The 17822-nt window shown below is 66.6% G+C and overlaps 4 protein-coding genes across 5 annotated transcripts; 2 read left to right on the top strand and 2 right to left on the bottom strand.

The window, feature by feature from the left end:
- Positions 1-74: 74 nt before the first annotated feature.
- CDK10 (cyclin dependent kinase 10) lies at positions 75-3865 on the bottom strand. 2 transcript variants are annotated; one of them, XM_062007696.1, is made up of 13 exons: positions 3731-3865; positions 2960-3032; positions 2687-2758; positions 2466-2568; positions 2272-2353; positions 1861-1928; positions 1532-1584; positions 1357-1426; positions 1200-1259; positions 977-1100; positions 761-900; positions 604-656; positions 75-527 (listed from the first exon to the last, which is right to left on the bottom strand). In XM_062007696.1, exons 1-13 carry the CDS (start codon positions 3827-3829, stop codon positions 430-432), a joined length of 1095 nt encoding a protein of 364 aa, XP_061863680.1. In that variant the 5' UTR covers positions 3830-3865; the 3' UTR covers positions 75-429. The 2 variants fall into 2 exon arrangements, with proteins under 2 accessions (XP_061863680.1, XP_061863681.1); XM_062007697.1 differs by lacking the exon at positions 2960-3032 and having other exon boundaries at positions 3731-3820.
- Positions 3866-4080: 215 nt separating this feature from the next.
- CHMP1A (charged multivesicular body protein 1A) lies at positions 4081-9284 on the top strand. Its single transcript, XM_062007328.1, has 7 exons — positions 4081-4125; positions 4339-4358; positions 5219-5296; positions 6102-6248; positions 6374-6502; positions 6901-7088; positions 7717-9284. The coding sequence occupies exons 1-7, from the start codon at positions 4119-4121 to the stop codon at positions 7736-7738; spliced, it is 591 nt and encodes a 196-aa protein (XP_061863312.1). The 5' UTR covers positions 4081-4118; the 3' UTR covers positions 7739-9284.
- Positions 9285-9888: 604 nt separating this feature from the next.
- DPEP1 (dipeptidase 1) lies at positions 9889-13737 on the bottom strand. Its single transcript, XM_062007489.1, has 11 exons — positions 13692-13737; positions 13113-13286; positions 11860-11992; positions 11609-11741; positions 11342-11492; positions 11193-11262; positions 10836-11012; positions 10677-10761; positions 10520-10595; positions 10259-10394; positions 9889-10139 (listed from the first exon to the last, which is right to left on the bottom strand). Exons 2-11 carry the CDS (start codon positions 13223-13225, stop codon positions 9966-9968), a joined length of 1248 nt encoding a protein of 415 aa, XP_061863473.1. The 5' UTR covers positions 13226-13286; positions 13692-13737; the 3' UTR covers positions 9889-9965.
- An 809-nt stretch (positions 13738-14546) lies between these two features.
- LOC133626717 (sulfotransferase 2B1-like) lies at positions 14547-17440 on the top strand. The gene is given in 7 exon segments (XM_062007542.1): positions 14547-14728; positions 15659-15867; positions 16003-16129; positions 16207-16301; positions 16381-16408; positions 16411-16560; positions 16652-17440. Coding segments are annotated over 7 exon segments (864 nt in total). The 5' UTR covers positions 14547-14589; the 3' UTR covers positions 16768-17440.
- The last annotated feature ends 382 nt before the right edge of the window (positions 17441-17822 follow it).

The raw sequence follows: 17822 nt of genomic DNA, 5'->3' as shown, positions 1-17822 counted from the left end.
TGTCCTGGGCCCCAGGGCTGGACACACGGCCCAGCTGGGGCCAAGGGACAATTCAATTCACTCACCTCCACTGCTCCTGGCACATGCTTTTATTGACAGCACAGCTGGGGTTACCTCACACAGCCAGCACCCAGGGACCCCCGGGACACAGCCCTGCCAGCACCCCAGGCCCCCATCCTCAATCCTGCCCCCAGTGCCACAGCACAGCCTGTGCAGGTCTGGGGCAGGGGACATGGATGAGGTGTTGGGTCACAGCTCTCCCTGCCACAGCCAGGCTGTCTCTGCCCCACTGCAGGGGAGACTGTTCAGGAGCTGTCCCGGGAAGGGCTTTGCTGTTGTGGACAGCAGAGGTGGCGTGGCCAGAGCTGTACCTCTTCCCCTGGGACACAGCTCAGGGCTGGGGCTGTGCCTCCTGGCATGGGGCACAGCTCAGGGCTTGCTGCGCTTGGCCTGGCTCTCGGGCCCCGTGGCGGCCGGCCGCTTGTTGCGGTGGTGGGGGAAGGTGGGCATGAGCTCTGGCTCACAGGCTGCAGGGCAGGGGGCGGGGGTCAGCAGGGCCTGGGCTGCCCCAGCCCTGCCCTGCCTGGGAGGGGCTTTACTCACGGAGGGGCTTCTCCTTGAAGTAGGAGCTCTCCAGACAGTCTTTAGCTGTGGCCCTGTGGGGATGAGGGGACGTGGCACATGGGGGGAGGGTGCTGCCCTGCCCCAGCCCTGGGCACAGCCCCTGCCCAGGACAGCAGCCCCTGCCCAGGGCTCTTACCGCTTCTTGGGATCGTACATGAAGAGGAAGTGGAGCAGCCGCAGCCCAGCCTCCGACAGCCAGGGGAACTTGTGCTTGAGGTTGTTGTAGGGCTGCTTCCGCAGGGTGTACTGACTCACCAGGGGCAGCTTGGAGAAACCCTGAGCGGGACGGAGCGTGAGGCAGGGAGGGAGGCAGGGAGGGAGGGAGGGCAGGCAGGCAAGGGACTGCTCTCACCGGCCAAATGTTTTCGTTGGGCGTCCCCAGGAGCTGCACAATGAGGTCAATCTGGTGGATCTCAGAGGTGCCCGGCAGCAGCGGCTTGTGGGCCAGCAGCTCGGCCAGGATGCAGCCCAGGGCCCTGCGCAGCAGGGAATGTGCAAGTCAGAGCAGCCCCCTCCATCCACCCCTCCCCTGTGTGTGGGTTTGCAGCTCCAGCCCCCTCCTGCCCTCCCCTCACCACATGTCGATGCTGGTGGTCTGGGTCGTCATCCCCAGCAGCAGCTCGGGCGCCCGGTACCTGCGCAGGGACGGCGGTGTGGGGGCAGCACTGGCACACAGGAGCCTCCTCCACGGCGCCGGGATGCGCCCTGGCTGCCCCAGCACCAACCACTCACCACAGCGTCACCACCTTGGGGGTCATGGGCTTGGGTGGCAGCCCGTAGGTGCGTGCCAGTCCAAAATCGGCTGCAACAGAGACCTGAGGTCAGGAGGGGCTCTGAGTCGAGCAGCAGAGGGAGGGCTGCAGGGGCGTGCAGGGCAGGAGCTGGACCAGCAGCTGTCAGGGCTCACCTATCTTCACACAGCCTTTGTCAGTCATGAGCAGGTTGGACACTTTCAGATCCCTGTGGGGGAACAGAGAACAGCCAGGCAGCACCGTCCTTCAGCCCCAGCTCCTCCCGTACCTGCGCAGGCAGCCACAAGAAGGGAATCTCCTCATTCTGTGGGCTCCCTGCCCCACCAGTGCTCTGCCACAGAGCCACCGAGCCGCCCACAGTTGCTCCACACCACGCTCTGTGCTCCCAGGCCGTGGGAGGTGCAGAATCCCACCATCAGGCTCGAGGACCACCAGGCTCCCTCCCGTCAGCCCCATCCCACCACCTCCGTCTGGCTGCTCCCACCTGTGGATGATGTAGTTCTCGTGAAGGTACTGCAGGCCCTTGAGGACTTGCAGGATGATGCACTTCACCTGGAGACAGAGGACAGGAGCAGCGGCCAGGCAAACCCCCGGAGCTTAACCCCAGACGGGAGCCCCGTGTCTGTCGCTGCTCTGCAGGGCGTCAGTCCCCGTGTCCTCCCAGGCTGGCTGGGGGCACGTTTCCTCCCAGTTCCATTTCCCTGACGGTTTGCTCCAGCCAAAACCCAGCCTGGAAAGTCCCTGGAGCGTTCTGTGAGAGCCAGCTAAGGCCAGGCTCTCCAGGTGGCCCAGGGATGCAGGCGCTCCCCAGCCCGGCTCGGTGGCCGGTGTGCTTTGGCTGCAGTGCCAGCACCCTCTCAGGGGTGATGAACTTAAAGCCTGGCCCAACCTTTACCTGAGCCTCTGAAAAAGGTGTCTGCATGTTCTCAAGAAGGCTGGCAAGGTCCTGCTCGCAGTAGCCCATCACCAGGAAAATGCTGGGGTAGAAAAGACACGGTCAGGAGCCTCTCCGGGACAGCACTGCGGTGTCCCAGTTCTGCTGCCAGAGGCGGCTCAGGGGACAGGGAAGGGTGAAGAGGGGCCCTTCACCTCTCCAAATGGTTCCCTACAACCACCTCCTTCAGCTCCACGATGTTGGGGTGCCGAAGCTGCAGGAGCAGGGTGATCTCCCGCAGGCTGCTGATGGGCATTCCTGTGGGGAGCAACAGCGGTGCTGCAGGGCTGGGGCTGCAGGGCTGGGGCTGCAGGGCTGCCTCAGGTCAGGGGGAACCCCACGCCCACCACTGGGCCTGCCCCTGCTCCTCTGTTACCATCTTTCTCGTTGTCCATCCGCACCTTCTTCAATGCCACGGTCTCGTCTGTCAGGGTGTCCCGGGCCCGGTCTGGAGGAACAGCACAGGGCCCGTGCTCAGCACCAGGAGACAAATGCTGCTGCAGTGGTGAGCCAGCGGGACCCCTCTCGCTGGTGAGCCTCTTCTCAGCCTCAATCCCCCCGCCCCAGCACCCCCTGGCTGCCAGGGTGTGGGCAGATGGGCTGCAGCCCACTCAGGAGCTGGCTCTGCCCCAGCCGGCACCACACTTACACACTATGCCGTAGGTGCCCTCCCCGATCCGGTTCAGCTTCTCAAACTCCTTCACACTCCGGCATCTTCCCAGCTGGAACCAAACAGCCAGGTCACAGGCCAGCACCAGCCCGGGGGCAGCTCTCAGGGCTTTCTCACCAGCCCTGACCTTGGTGATAAACTCACACCCCAAGCTGCATCCCTCGCTCCGGGGAACAGCCACGTGCTCTGGTGCTCATGGAGCAAACCGGTGTTTCCAGAGCACCGGGGCTCAGCGGCTCAGGCAGGGCAGGGACAGGGAACCACAGGATCCTTTGGGTTGGAGAAGCTGCTGCAGCCCCAGCCCTGCCCTCACCCTGCCCAGCCCAGCACTGACCCACAGCCCTCAGCACCTCACCCCACGCCTTTGGGGTCCCTCCAGGGCTGGGCACTCCCCCAGCTCCCTGGGCAGCCTGGCACAGGGGCTGACACCCCTCTCAGGGAAACAGTTCTGCCTCAGCTACAGCCTCAACCTCCCCTGGGGCAAATGGAGCCCCTTTCCTCCTGTCTTATCACTTATTTGGGAGCAGAGCCCGACCCCCAGCTCCCTGCAGCCTCCTGTCAGGGAGTGTCCGAGAGTGCTGCTCTCTGCCCTCAGCCTCCCTTCTGCAGACCAAGCCCAAGCCACCGCCGGCCCCTCAGAGCCCCGCACGCCGCTCCCGGCCCCCAGCGCCTGGCGGGGAGTGGGGGAAACCCTCTGCCATCGCTCCAAGACACGTCCGCAAGCGCAAGAAGCCCTCGGCTGCCCCTCACCCGATCAGCCGCCGGCACCTCGAAGAACCCTTCGCCCCGCAACCGCCGCAGCCGCAGCGGCGGCTCCAAGTCCCCGTCGGCCGAGCCGCCCTCCGCCATGGCGGCCCGACGCCTGCGCGCTCCCGCACCATCCCCCCCAAAACACACACACACCGGGGCACGCGCCTGCGCGCTCACGCACCGCCCCCCCGACACCCGCACACGTTAACCCCGCCCCCAGTAACGGCCGCCAAGCCCCGCCCCAGTAACAGTCGCCAAGCCCCGCCCCTCGGCCCGGCGCGCGGGTTCCCTGCCACCTCCCGGCCGCCAGGCGGCGCTCCCGGCCGCGCTCGGCGCGCGCACCCCCGAGGGCGAGAACCCGGAAGCGCGGCGGCGGCGGCGGGGCAGGATGGACGGTAAGGGCGGGCGGTGCTCGGGGCTCCGCGGCACCGGACTGCGGAGGGGAAGAGGGGCTGTGGCTTGTTCTTATGGCTGGGGCACCCCTGGGGGCCGGTGACCGGAGGCTGGGCTCGGGCTTTGCCCCGGCGTCGGTCCGCAGCCTGCCGGCGCCGGCGCTGTCCCCCGGCCTCAGTGCCTCGTGTTAACTCCTGGCTCTCCTTCCCTTCCAGACACGCTGTTTCAGCTGAAGGTGAGGGCGGCAGCGGGTTCCTCCGCACCCTCTCCATCACATCTCCCGTCCCGGGGTGCCGGTGATGGCGTCGTTGGCTCCGGGAGGGACCCGGGGCTCGTCCCGCCCCGCTGAGTCACGGCTGCTCGGGGTTTTCTCCCGGGGAGATCCAGAAGGCGTGGAAGGGCCCGTGGCTGTGGGAGGAGAGAGAGTCCTTTATCCGGGTTGGGACTCTCAAGCCTCATCGCGGGCTTCCCGGTTTGGTGGCCAGAGCTGGGGCTGGAAGGGCCCTGCAGAGCTGCTCCAGCCCCAGCCCCTGCTCCAGCAGCTTCCCCTGGCTCAGGGGGCACAGGAACGTGTCCAGCTGGGGTTGGAAACCTCCTGAGAAGGAGCCTCCACACTCTCCCTGGGCAGCCTGGGCCAGGGCTCCCTCACCTCAGCACCAAAGGACTTGCTCCTTGTGTTTATGTGCAAATGTTTGTGTTCCAGCTTGTGCCTGTCACCCCTTGTCCTGGCACTGGGCATCACAAAGTGTCACCTCATCCTCTCACCACCTGCACTTCAGGGATTGATCAGTGTAGCTGAGGTGCCCCTGAGCTCAGGCTTCTCCTCTCCAGGCTGAACAGCCCCAGGGCTGCAGCCTTTCCTCCTCACACACATGTTCCAGCCCCTCAGCATCTTGCTGTCCCTGCACTCGCCTCTCTCCAGCAGTTCCCTGTCTCTCTCGAGCTGGGGAGCCCAGAACTGAACACAGGATCCAGATGAGGCCTCAGCAGGGCAGAAGGGTCATGACTGGTGCTGCTTGGGATGGGGGCTCATCTCCCTGGGGTCTGTGTTCTGTGCTGCTGTCTCCTGCCACTGACCCGCTGCTTTCCCTACAGTTCACAGCAAAGCAGCTGGAGAAACTTGCCAAAAAGGCTGAGAAAGACTCCAAGGCCGAGCAAGCCAAAGTCAAAAAGGTGGGTGAGTGCCTGGGCTGGCAGGTGGCACCAGCCCTCAGTGCTCTGTGTGTGTGGCTGGAGATGCCCAGAGAGTGTGGGGAGAGGGATGGGGCTCCCTGGGCCTCCAGTGTCCTGAGTCTTGCCGCTCAGCTCCTGGCTTTAATTCTCCTTTCACAAGAAGAGTCCCAGAATGGTGAGGGTTGGAAGGGCCCTGCAGAGCTGCTGCAGCCCCAGCCCCTGCTCCAGCAGCTTCCCCTTGCTCAGGGGGCACGGCAATGTGTCCAAGTGGGGTTGGAAACCTCCCGAGAAGGAGCCTCCACACCCTCCCTGGGCAGCCTGGGCCAGGGCTCCCTCACCTCAGCACCAAAGGGGTTTCTCCTTGTGTTTAAGTGGAACTTCTTGTGTTCCAGCCTGTGCCCATCACCCCTTGTCCTGTCACTGGGCACCACACAACAAAGTGTCACCCCATCCTCCAGACACCCATCCTTTAGGGACTTGTCAGCGTAGCTGAGGTCCCCCTGAGCTCAGGCTTCTCTTCCCCAGGCTGAACAGCCCCAGGGCTGCAGCCTTTCCTCCTCACACACATGTTCCAGCCCCTCAGCATCTTGCTGTCCCTGCACTGGCCTCTCTGCAGCAGTTTCCTGTCTCTCTCGAGCTGGGGAGCCCAGCACTGGACACAGGATCCAGATGAGGCCTCAGCAGGGCAGAGCAGAGGGGCAGAAAGCTCCTTCCTGCTGGGAGCCTGTCAGGCAGAGCTGGATCTCACTTGGTTACCAGCCTGCAGTGGGTTCCCTGTGTGAGCAGCTGCCCTTGGCCCCTCCAGGCCCTTCAGCAGAAGAATGTGGAGTGCGCCCGTGTCTACGCCGAGAACGCCATCCGCAAGAAGAACGAGGGGCTCAACTGGCTGCGCATGTCGTCTCGCGTGGACGCCGTGGCCTCCAAGGTCCAGACAGCTGTCACCATGAAGGGGGTAAGAGCCTCTGGGTGGCACAGAGGGCGAGGCTGGTGCCCAGGGCGCTGCAGATGCCATCCTCTTTCTCTTGGCTTTTTGCTCTTTGCGCCTTGCTTTGGTGCCAAGCAAATCTCCTCGTGCAGGTGACCAAAAACATGGCCCAGGTGACCAAGGCTTTGGACAAGGCTCTGAGCTCCATGGACCTGCAGAAGGTGTCTGCAGTGATGGATAAATTCGAGCAGCAGGTTCAGAACTTGGATGTGCACACGTCGGTGAGTGCCGGAGGGCTCCGGGAGGCTGGCCTGGGGGCAGCGTGGCCTTGGCTCCCTGCTGCCTGTCTGGAGAGCTGGGGCCGGCTGTAGCTCGGGTTTCTGTGGCAACCACAACCCTGTTCCCCTTGGGGACTCCAGGTCCCGTTGTGGGGAACCCCCCGAGAGCTGCCCCGGTTCTGTTGTACGTGTGGGAGGGATGTGAGAGTCCTTGGGGCTTGCCGTGCAGAGGGGAGGCACGAGAGGGAGGGTGGCTGTCACCCAGAGGCAGGGCTGTGGCAGGACCTTGTGCCCCTCTGCTCTAGTGCTGCTGTGGGGCCTGAGGCCGCCGTGGCCGCGTGGGATGTGCAGGGCAGGGGCCGGGCGGGCAGCTCCGTGCTGACGGGCCGCGTCTCTCGCAGGTGATGGAGGACTCCATGAGCTCGGCCACCACGCTGAGCACGCCTCAGGAGCAGGTGGACAGCCTCATCGTGCAGATCGCCGAGGAGAACGGGCTGGAGATCATGGACCAGCTGAGCCAGCTCCCCGAGGGCGCCTCGGCCGTGGGGGACAGCTCCGTCCGCACCCAGGAGGATCAGCTGTCCCGGAGGTCGGTTCCCTCCCGCCCTGCCCCTTGTGTCCAGGCGCCTCGAGTCCTTCCCGGGGCCTGGAGCGAAGGAGTTGCCCCAGCTCCGCAAGCTGAGAGGGTGCTGAGCCCCCTCCTGAGGCAGCCTCTGTGCTGGGCTGGGGCCGGGGGTGGCTCTGCAGGTGGCAGCTCTGGGTGCTGAGGTGCAGAACGGTTCCCCCCTGCTCTGTGCTCGCCCTCACGCAGCTGCTGCCGCTCCGGGAACGCTCGGGCTGACCTTCAAACAGCTCTGGGAACAGCCTGTCTCCCTGGAACTGCCCCAGCACAGGCTGATGAGCTTCCTCTCCCCGCTCCCTCCCGCTGCTCGCCGCGCCTGCCGCTTGGGTCCCTCTGGGGACGGGTCCCTGGCAGCCCCAGCGGAGTGACAGGGTGGGCTTTGGTGGTTGAAGCACCCAGGAGGGACCTCCTTGTCTGCAGCATCTCTGGCAGACACCCCCCAGCAGGCACAGCCGCTGCTCCAGGGAGGGATTTCTCGCACTCCCCAGGCAGAAGGGGGTGTTTCTGGGCAGACACGTCAGCCAAAGGGTCCTTCGGGGTCGCGACTGTTTCCTGCTGCTCTGACGTCGGTTTCCTCCCGTGCTGTCCCCTCCAGGTTGGCTGCTCTGCGGAATTGAAGCCTCCTGCTGCCGGCCTGTGGGGTGGAGGGGCCTGGGAGCCCTGGCAGCACGACCCCTGCACTCTGCCTCCTCTCCTGGGGTGCCTCGGTGCCGACCTTTCCCAGAGCAGGCAGGTGCCGGTGGGGACTCTGAGCAGAACCAGCCTCTCCCTGGGACGCTTCGCTGGGTGTGATTTTGGGGTGTTTTCCACGTGATGGTCGCTGCTGGTCTCGCCTCTGACTGAACACTGAAGGAATTGGGGTGGTGGCGTGTCCTGGGGTGCTCACCGCTCCGGGTGCAGCTCCCTGCCCTCGGCATCTGCTCTGGACAGGCTCTCTGGGACGTGTTTTCCTCGTGGCCCATGGCCTGGAGCTGTGTATGGGGAGCTGGGTGCCCCCCGGGGGCTGACCCCGCTCCTCACAGGCTCTGGGAAGGGTTGTTTCCCCGGCTGTGGCCTTCCCGGAAGGTTGGTGCCTTGCAGGAAGAGGAGATGACGCCGTGGCATCTCTTCCTTTGCAGTGACCTTCCTCAGCCTCCCCTTTCCCAGCCCGTTTGCCAATTGCCAGCCCCCTGTCCTGCTGAGCCCAGCCTCCCTGGAGCTCGGCATCACAAAGTGCCCTTTGACACGCTGGTCCTGTCCCACCACGGGGGCAACACCCCCCACACACACCTCCCCCGGCACTCTGGCAATGATTATCCAGGCCTTGGCCTCCCCTGGGGGCTGGGCCAGCCCTGGGCTGGCAGCTGTGGAAGCCTCAGCCCCATCCCCAGACGGGTGGGTGCGACAGCAAAGGCTGAACCAGCCCCAGAGCGTGTCTGGCCGTGGCTGGTCCCCCGGAGAGCTGCTGCCATTTCCCCTCCCCTGGCCCCAGCTCGCTGCATCAACCCTGGCTGCAGGAGGGGGCTGCTCCCTGGGGCCCCTCTCGCTGCTCACAGGGAAACGTGGCTGCTCATCCCTTGGAGCTTGTCCCCTTCTCTGTGCCCCTTCCCTCCTGCAGCTCCTGGGCTCTGCTGAGGTGCTGGATGGCTGGGGATGAAACACAGCTTCCCTGGGCTGGCAGGAGGAGGGAGGGAAGCTATCCTGCCCCTGCTGGGGAGGATGGGGGGTTCCTGGGGTCGCCTCACCAGTGCTTGTGACACAAACACTTTTCTAGTGGTTAGATTATTTCTCCAGAGTTCAGTGGCCTTGGAGTGTGTGGCTGGTGCCTGACAGAGCCTTCTGCCTTGATGGGGGGGGCTGAGGAAGAGGAGGAGGCTTTGGGCTCCAAAGTCACTTGGCTTCCCCCCCCCCCCCCCCCCAACAAAGGGATGGGTAGAAAGCAGGAACCCCTCCAGAGCCTTGTGCCTGTGCTTTGGGGTCGGTGGCCTGGCCCTGCAGGGGCGCCACCAGCAGGGCTGGGGGCTGGCATGTGCCCCAGGGAGCCCTGGCAATGCTCCTCCTTTCTGTGTGGTGTCTGTGGTTTCATTTGTCTGGGTTTTAAAGCTTATCTTGTCTTTGCCTTCTTGTTCCCCAGCCCCGTGATGACCTCCTGCTCTTTTAAATAAACAGCCCCTGGCCATCCTTCGTGCTGGGTCTGGGGAGGGGGCTCTGGCAGGGGTCACGGGGTCAAGGGAGGGCTGGGCTCTGCTTTGGGGGCTGCTCGGCTCCCCACACCTTTCCCCAGCCCTGTGGGGGAAGAGGCTGAGGTCCCCATCTCATCATCCCAGCGAGGGAGCCCTGGGGCTTTCCTGCAGCTTCACCCAGGGATGGGGCTGTGGTCCCCTGTGCCCACTCTCCTGCCAGGGACCCGGTGTGTCCCATCCCTGTCCCTTCCTGGGCTGTGCTGGCAGCCAGAGCTCTGCCTCAGCCAATTTGCAAATGCCACAGGAAGATGTCTGTCCTTCCCCTGCCTGTTCTCCCGGTGCCCAAAGCCGCCTCCGCTCCCAAGACAACCTGTTCCCAAATGTGAGAGGAAATTGCTGGGAAGCTAATTGAGTAGACAATTAATTAGCTGATGATGGATGTAAACATCCTGTGGAGGCAGCTCTGCAGCCCCTTCCCCCGCAGCCGGGGTGGCCACTGACGCGTGGGCACGGCCAGGGACGTGCCAGGGTGGCTGGAGCTGGGGCTGGTGGTCCCCACAGGGTCCCGGCACAGCTCGAGGCACAGCTTTATTGTTGTGGGACACGGGGGAAGGGGGGGTCAGGGGGTGTTCAGCCCGGTGGCCACCAGGCCAGCCCCCAGCTCCTGCCGGGCAGGGCAGTGCTAGGAGAGCAGGGAGGGGAGCAGGGCCAGCGCCAGGGCTGCGGGCGCGAGCCGGGCTGTGCCGGCGCCGTTGCTGCCGTCGCTGTAGCCGTAGCGGGTCCTGCAGGTGTCCCCCAGCTCCTCGAAGGCGATGGGGGTCTCTCGGGCAGCGGTGCCTTGCAGGGACGTCTTCACCTGCCGTGGGGCACGGGCTGAGCTCCCGCAGCCAGGGGCACGTCCCTGTGCCACCCCGTGTCCCCACACAGCCCCGACTGCCACAGCCTGTGCCCCCCCCGCCCGGGGTCCCCACTCACCGCCTCCACCTGCTTGAAGACACGGAGCAGGTTTCCAGCCAGGGCCGCCTTCACCTCTGCCTCTGTCCAGTTCCTCGCCAGCAGCTCGGCCACCAGCGCGGGGTACTTGGACACGTCCTCCAGGCCGGTGGGCATCCTGTGCCACGCCGCAGGTCACAGCTCAGCCCGGGGCTGACCCCCAGCCTGACACCCCCCACACACACAGAGCGAGTCCCCAGGGCTTGGGGGGGACGTGCTGCGCCAGCCCATCACCCGCCTCACCCCGTGACGCCGTCGTAGTCCCCGCCGAAGCCGACGGAGTCGATACCGGCCACGTTCTTCACGTGGTCCATGTGGTCTGTGGAGGGGCTGGGCTGAGCAGGGCAGGGGGGGATGCTGCCGCTTCCCCCCCCACCTCACCCCCAGGCTCCTGCCTCACCTGCCACATCAGCCACCGTGGCTGTGTTACTGCACGTCACGTAGCTGTTGTAGAAGTTGACCATCACCAGGCTGCCCGTGGAGGCCTGGGGGAGAGGCAGCCCTGAGCCCCGCGGCCTCCCCCTCCCGCCAGCCCCCTCCCCTCCTGCCCCACGCTCACCACCCTCCGCAGCACGTCGTCGGGCACGTTGCGGTAGTGCGGGCAGAGGCTGAAGGCAGACGAGTGGCTGAAGATGACGGGGGCTTTGGAGAGGTTCAGCACGACGTTCATCGTGTCCAGCGAGACGTGGGCCAGGTCCACGATCATGCCCAGGCGGTTCATCTCCTCCAGCACTGTCTGCAGGGGTGGGGACAGGAGGGGTGCACAAGGGGCTGTGGCAGCCCCACGGCTGGGGACACACACACACACATGCTGTGTGCTCAGGGCACCCTCTGCTTGGTTAATAACCCATCATGGGGCTGGTGAGTGCCAGTGCCGTGCCCCTTCCCCAGCTGCTGCTCCCAGGCACCCTCTCACCTTCCCAAAGGATGAGAGGCCGTGGTGCTCGACCGGATCCTCCTTGGTGTCCACCAGCCAGTTGTCAGCCCTGTGGCATGGGGAGCCCATCAGCGTGGCCCCCTGGCTGCTGCCCCTGCTCATCCCCCAGCCCCCTCGGTGGCTCTTACCAAGGGGTGTTGCAGCTGTGGGTCAGAGTCATGTAGCGGACGCCCAGGCGGTAGAAGGTGCGCAGGACGCCCAGGCTGCTGTCGATGGAGTGGCCGCCCTCCACCCCGATGAGACTGGCCACCTTATTGCTCTGCATGGCCTCCTGGATGCCTGTGGGACAGCGAGCAGGGGGCATCAGCTGGGCTGGGCACCCGCAGCCCCCTGAGCACCCACAGACCCCCAGAGCACCCACAGACCCCCGGGCACCCGGCCCCCTGCCCACTCACCGGCGCTGTCGACGACGCAGGCGAAGGTGTCGGGGTAGAGCTCACACATGCGATGCACCACGTCGATCTGCTCCAGCGTGCGCCTCACCGCGTCCTTGTTCTGCGTCTCGCAGGGCACGTACGCCGACCAGAACTGCCCGCCACGGCCCACAGTGAGCATCAGCAGCCTGGCCCCGTGCCCCTGCCGCCCCTCACCCTGCTGCCAGCCTGGCCTTGTGGCCCCTGTCACCCCAGCCCCGCCGCCAGCCCACCTGCCCACCCACGTGCCCGCTGCGCAGTTTGGGGATGTTGGTGTGGGTGCCGTTCAGCTGCGTCAGGTTGGCCTCTGGCAGCTCCAGCTGGTTGTTGAACCTCTTGAGGAGCTGCCAGGGCAGGTCGTTGTGCCTGGGCAGGGGAGAGAGTAGGAGTGAGGGGTTGTCTGTCCGCCTGCCAGTCATCCAACGGGTCCCCTGGCTGCCCTACTCCCCGTCTCAGTGCCCACACGTTCCCTGCTGAGTTGCCCACCTCTCCATCCATCCCTCCCTCCGTCCCTCCTGGAGCTGGGATCAGGTCACTGCCAGGGCACTTTGCCTATGTCACTGCCAGGACTCCCTTTGCTGGCCAGTGGGAGGCTGAGGGGGAGGCTGAGGACCTTTTCTTTCCATTCCCCCATCCCCAATCCTCCCTGGCACCCGGAGCAGCCAGCCTGGCATCCCTCTGGCAGGGCTGTCCCTGTCCCAGCTGCAGGGATGTCACCAGCACAGGGACGCCACGGCCACGCCGCATCCTGCACGCCACAGCATTGCTGGGGAGGTGCAGGGGGACAGTTTCCTCCTCTCCCTTCCCACAACACAGTCCCCACATCCTGCAGCTGCCCTGCCCCCACAGCCACTGCCCGTGGCCACGCTGGGCTGGCACGGCACACGGCTGCTGCTCGCGGGCTCCCTGCGCAGGACCTGGCTCTCCCGAGGGTCCCGATGTGAGCCTGGGGATGTTCCTGAGGCCAGAGCCCCGTCTCCCTGAGCGAGGACTTCCCCAGGGGCAGCCTGGCCTCTGGCTTCCCAGTATCCAGTCAGGGCTGTACAGCCCGGGGATCCCCATGGCTGCGTGAGCCCAAGTGTGCCCAGCACGGGGATCCCCCGGCAGAGCCAGCCCCCCATGGCCCCGGTGTGCCCAGCACAGGGATCCCCCGGCAGAGCCGGCTCCCCATGGCCCCGGTGCGCCCAGCACAGGAATCCCCTGGCAGAGTCAGCCCCCCATGGCCCCGGTGTGCCCAGCACAGGGATCCCTGGCAGAGCCGGCTCCCCATGGCCCCGGTGTGCCCAGCACGGGGATCCCCCGGCAGAGCCAGCCCCCCATGGCCCCGGTGTGCCCAGCACAGGAATCCCCTGGCAGAGTCAGCCCCCCATGGCCCCGGTGTGCCCAGCACAGGGATCCCTGGCAGAGCCGGCCCTGCTGGGTGTTTTTCCAGCCGGGGTTTTTGTCAGGCTGCCGAGTGCCGCAGGGCCACGCAACCTTTGCTCACCCATCGATGACCGGCGTGGTCGTCATGATGCGCTCGGCCTCCTCCTGGTACTGCTGCCCGGCGCAGGACAGGAACAGGCACAGCGCCAGCACCAGCACGGTCCCATCCGGCATCTTCGGCCGCTCGCTGCTGCCGGGGGATGAGCTGAGGCGCCTGTCCGCTGCTGCCGTGAGGCTGCTGAGCACAGCACCGGGTCAGCTGCCCCGACTCACGCTCTGGCCCCTCTCGCCGTAAATAAATAACCAGGAGCCCCATCCGTAACCGCACCCCGCGCGCCCTGCGCCCCAGCCCTGGCAGCGCCCAGGCGCCGTGGGCACCGGGGCGGCACAGCGGCGGTTCCCCCAGCCCGGCCCCGGTGGCAGCGCCGTGCCGGGGCCTCTCTGCATAGCTGTGGTGACGCTCCCGGCACCTCTAATGCAGCCCAGATTTTTTTTCTCTGGGAAAGTGCCGGTCCCATCCCCGCCTTGCTAACTGCAGCTGCCACACACCGGCACCTCAGCCCAGCTCTGGCAGCCCCGGCCAGGCGCTGGCACCCCAGCTACCGACGGGCAGGGCCCAGCGCCCCTGTCCCTCGCTCACCCTGTCCCCGGAACGCTCGGGCAGCTGCTGTCTGTAACGGCTGTGAAATATGTTTTCCGGCTTGCATGCCGGTGGCGGGGCTGGGATGGGCTCCAGCCACCCCAGAGCCACCCCCTGACATGGCGTCGAGCGCCGGGGAGCGGCCGGGTGCCAGTGTGCCCCGCGGCACGGGGCGAGGCCGTCCCGCCGTGGAGGGGCCGGCGAGCGGCCCGGCACGGCTGTGGGGCTGCCCACGGTGCCCTGTGCCCGCCGGGCCGCCCCTGTCCCGCTGCAGCAGCGTGGATGGGGAAACTGAGGCAGGTGTGGGTTGTGTGGCCCAGCAGCGGGGCTGCCCACGGGGCCGTGCGGTGTGTGGCAAGAGGTGCCGCGAGGCCGCCGGGAATGGCACGGGGCCACGAGAAGCCGGGCAGCCCTGCTCTTTGTCCCGGGGTGCGCCAGGATGAGACTCCCCACCCGCGACCTTGGGCGGGCTGGCCGACAGGCACGGCGCGGGGCTGGCACCGGGGCCACCGCGGGCTGCCAAGGCTCGCTGGCATCCCTCCCGGCACCAGGTGAGTGCGGGGCCGGCTCCCCCGGCTCCCCGGGCTGTGCCGGTGCGTCTGGCGGCGCAGGATCCCCGTCCCGTCCCGTCCCGTCCCGGGGCTGCCCCCGTCCCGTCCCGTCCCGTCCCGTCCCGGGGCTGCCCCCGTCCCGTCCCGTCCCGTCCCGTCCCGCAGACCCCCGGCCCCTCCGGCATCGCTCTCCCGGCGCCGGCCCCAGCGCGGCCGGATCCGCTCCCCCCGGCCAGGAATGTGCCGGGAGGGGAGGGAACGGCCCGGGCTCGCCCGCAGGGACGTTTCCTCTTTTGCAGCTATTTAAGAGCGGGCGGGCGGCGCCGCGGCCCCGCGGCGGCCGGGCCATGGAGCGCATGGAGGTGACCGAGACCTTCGCCGGCATCCCCCTGCCCGGCCACCTCCACACGCAGGACTCGCTGCGCTTCGCCGCCGCCTTCCCCTTCCGCCCCTCCGACGTGCTCATCGCCACCTACCCCAAATCGGGTGAGGGCCGGCGGGGCGGGGGGCGCCGGGGGCCGTGGGGTGAGGAGGGGCAGGGATGGGGCTGGGGGTGAGCGGGGCACAGCCGGGGACCCGGCGGGGGCGGCGCGGGCGGGCTCTGCTCGGCGCCCGGCTCTCCGGCGGGACCCGGCGCTGCCTGCGTGGCCGTGGCCGGGAGCTGCCAGGCTCGGCGCCAGCCCCTCCCGGGCAGGGACCCCTGGCACTCTCTGGGCACAGCACAGCGGGGAGCGGCTGCCCCCACACCCTCCCCGGTCCTGAGCCCAGCCCCGGACTGGTGTGGCTGCTGGGGGCTCTGCGGGTCCCACACAGCACTGCCAGCCCCGCTGCTGCCCTGGGCCGCCTGGTGTTGTGCTGAGCTGTGCCATGCCAGGCCACGCCATGCCAGTCTGCACCGTGGCACGTGGTGCCGTGTGGTGGCATGCCATGCTGCTCTGTGCTGTGCCATGCCCTGGCATGCCATGGGGTTCTGTGTCACACTGTGGTGTGCCATGCCGTGGCATGCCATGCTGTTCTGTGCTGTGCCATGCCATGGCATGCCATGAGGTCCTGTGCCATGTTGTGCTGAGCCATGCCATGCTGTGGCAATGGTGTGCTGTGCTGTGCCATGCTCTGCTGTGCCTCGCTGTGCCATGGAGCACTGTGCCATGCTGTGCCATGTTGTGCTGTGCCATACTGTGTCATGCCCCGCTGTCCTGAGCTGTGCTCAATGGCATGCCATGCTGTGCCATGCTGTGTCATGCTGTGTGGTGCCACACTGTGCCATGGGGCACTGTGACATGCTGTGCTGAGCTGTGCCATTCCAGACAATGGCATGCCATGCCGTGCCATGCCCTCTTGTGCCATGGAGCACTGTGCCATGGTGTTACACGCCGTGCCCCGTGGTGCCTGATGCCCTGGTGCCCACCTCCCCAGGCACCACCTGGATGCAGGAGATCCTGACGCTGCTGTTCAGCCATGGGGACGCCCAACCGGCCAAGACCATCCCCAACTGGGAGCGGGCGCCGTGGCTGGAGCAGATCTACGCCAGGGAGGCGCTGCAGGACGCGGCCCCTCGCCGCCTCCTCACCACACACCTGCCCGCCCGCGTGCTGGCACCGGCCCTGCAGCAGAGCAAGGCCAAGGTGGGTGAGGGGGCGGCTGGGACGGTCTGGGGGGTCCCCACGGGGTTATCCCCTGCCCTCGGGGCTTCCCGCAGCCCGGGTGGTTGCCGGGGGCTTTCTGAGGGGATCCCCCCGGCTGACTCTGGCCCTCCCCAGGTGATCTACGTGGCCAGGAACCCCAAGGACGTCGTCGTCTCCTTCTACCACTTCCACCGCCTGGCCAAGTTCCTGCCCGACCCCGGCTCCTTCGATACCTTCCTCACACAGTTCCTCGAGGGCACGGGTAAGGGTTGAGGGGGGGTCCTCGGGGTCCCGGGACTCATCCACAGGGGCCCCCCATCACCCCCCACCTCCCCCCAGTGCACTATGGCTCCTGGTTTGACCACGTCAAGGGCTGGCTGAGCCAGAAGCAGCTCCTGGACATCTTCTACGTCACCTACGAGGAGCTGCACCAGGTGAGCCCCAGCGTGTCCCTGTCCCATCCCCGTCCCGTCCTGCCCGGGCTGCCCGGGCTGCCCGTGCTCTGTGCCACAGGACCTGGGCGGCACGGCTCAGCGCCTCAGCACCTCCTGGGCTGCCCCCTGGCACCGGGGACGCTGGCAGCCCTGGAGCAGCACTGCAGCTTCGCCGCCATGCGCGACAACGCCATGGCCAACTACACCCTCATCCCCACCGAGATCATGGACCACAGCCAGGGGCGCTTCATGAGGAAAGGTGAGGGGGGGCTGGGGCAGGGGGCTGCGGGGGCTGCGGGGGGCCCTGGCTGCAGCCTCCCCTGGCCCCGGCCCCTCTGTCCCTCCCGCAGGTGTGGTGGGGGACTGGCGCAGCCACTTCTCCCCGCAGCAGAACACCCTCTTCAACCGGCGCTACCAGGAGGAGATGGGTGATGCCGAGCTGCCGGCGCCGTGGCCCATGGCCTGAGGCCCCGCGGTGGGGGACAGTGGCTGTGTGGCCCCCCTCCCTGTGGCTTCCTTCCTTCCTTCCCTTGCCCTGGCCTGGGGCCTGGCCCTGACCCCCTTTTCCTCCCCACGGAAATACATATTTATTGCTGTTTGCAGCCCAGGCCTGGGGAAGCAGCTGCTGTTATCAGGAGCCACATCGGGGTGTGGACCCAGCCCCAGGGACCTTATTGGTGCTTTATTGGGCAATGACCCTGTGGGCAGCCTTGGCAGCCACCCTTTAGGGACTTGTCAGTGTTGCTGAGGTGCCCCTGAGCTCAGGATTCTCTTCTCCAGGCTGAACAGCCCCAGGGCCTGCAGCCTTTCCTCCTCACACACATGTTGCATCCCCTCAGCATCTTGGGAGCCCTGCACTGGTCTCTAGATGAGTCTCCTTGCCCCAGTTCATCCTTTGCAACCTCTTCAACATCTTGTGCCCCTCACTCTGCCCCAGTGCGCCCTGTGATGGCCCCTGCACCCCATGTCCCCCAGCTAGTGCGCTCCTCATGATGCTCTTTGGGGGGGGGCTGCTGTGACCTGACCCCAATCACTGCACCCCCACCCCCATCACTCCTCCTGGGGGCTTGCAGCCAGGGCTGTGTGCCCCTCACCCAGGCAGGCAGCACCCTGAGCAGCCCTGCAGCCCTTGTCCTGCTGTGCCTTAAGGAATTGCTGAATCACTTGGGAAGCTCAGGTGCCGTCAATAATTAACCCCTACCTTAATTAACCTAAGCTGGGTCAGTGTGGTATAGTGCTGGGGCTCAGCCCCAGTGCCAGCAGGATCCTTTGGCAGGGCTCAGCTGAGTGGCGAGCAGGTGGTGAGACCCTCTCTGGAGACAGTGGCATGGTGGCACTGGCAGTCACCCCTCTCAGTCACTTGTGTCACCCTTACTCTCCCCATCACTCTGCCCCTCCATCTCCCTGCCCTCCTGTCACCTTGACCCCCATCACCCTGCCCCCCATCTCCCTGCCCCCCGTCCCACTCCCAGCCCCGTCCCCTCCCAGCCATGCCCACTCCCCCCAGCCCAGCTCAGGCCC

Source organism: Colius striatus, chromosome 14, assembly GCF_028858725.1.
Source record: "Colius striatus isolate bColStr4 chromosome 14, bColStr4.1.hap1, whole genome shotgun sequence".
Taxonomy (NCBI): domain Eukaryota; kingdom Metazoa; phylum Chordata; class Aves; order Coliiformes; family Coliidae; genus Colius; species Colius striatus.
This window is presented reverse-complemented; position numbering and strand designations above follow the sequence as displayed.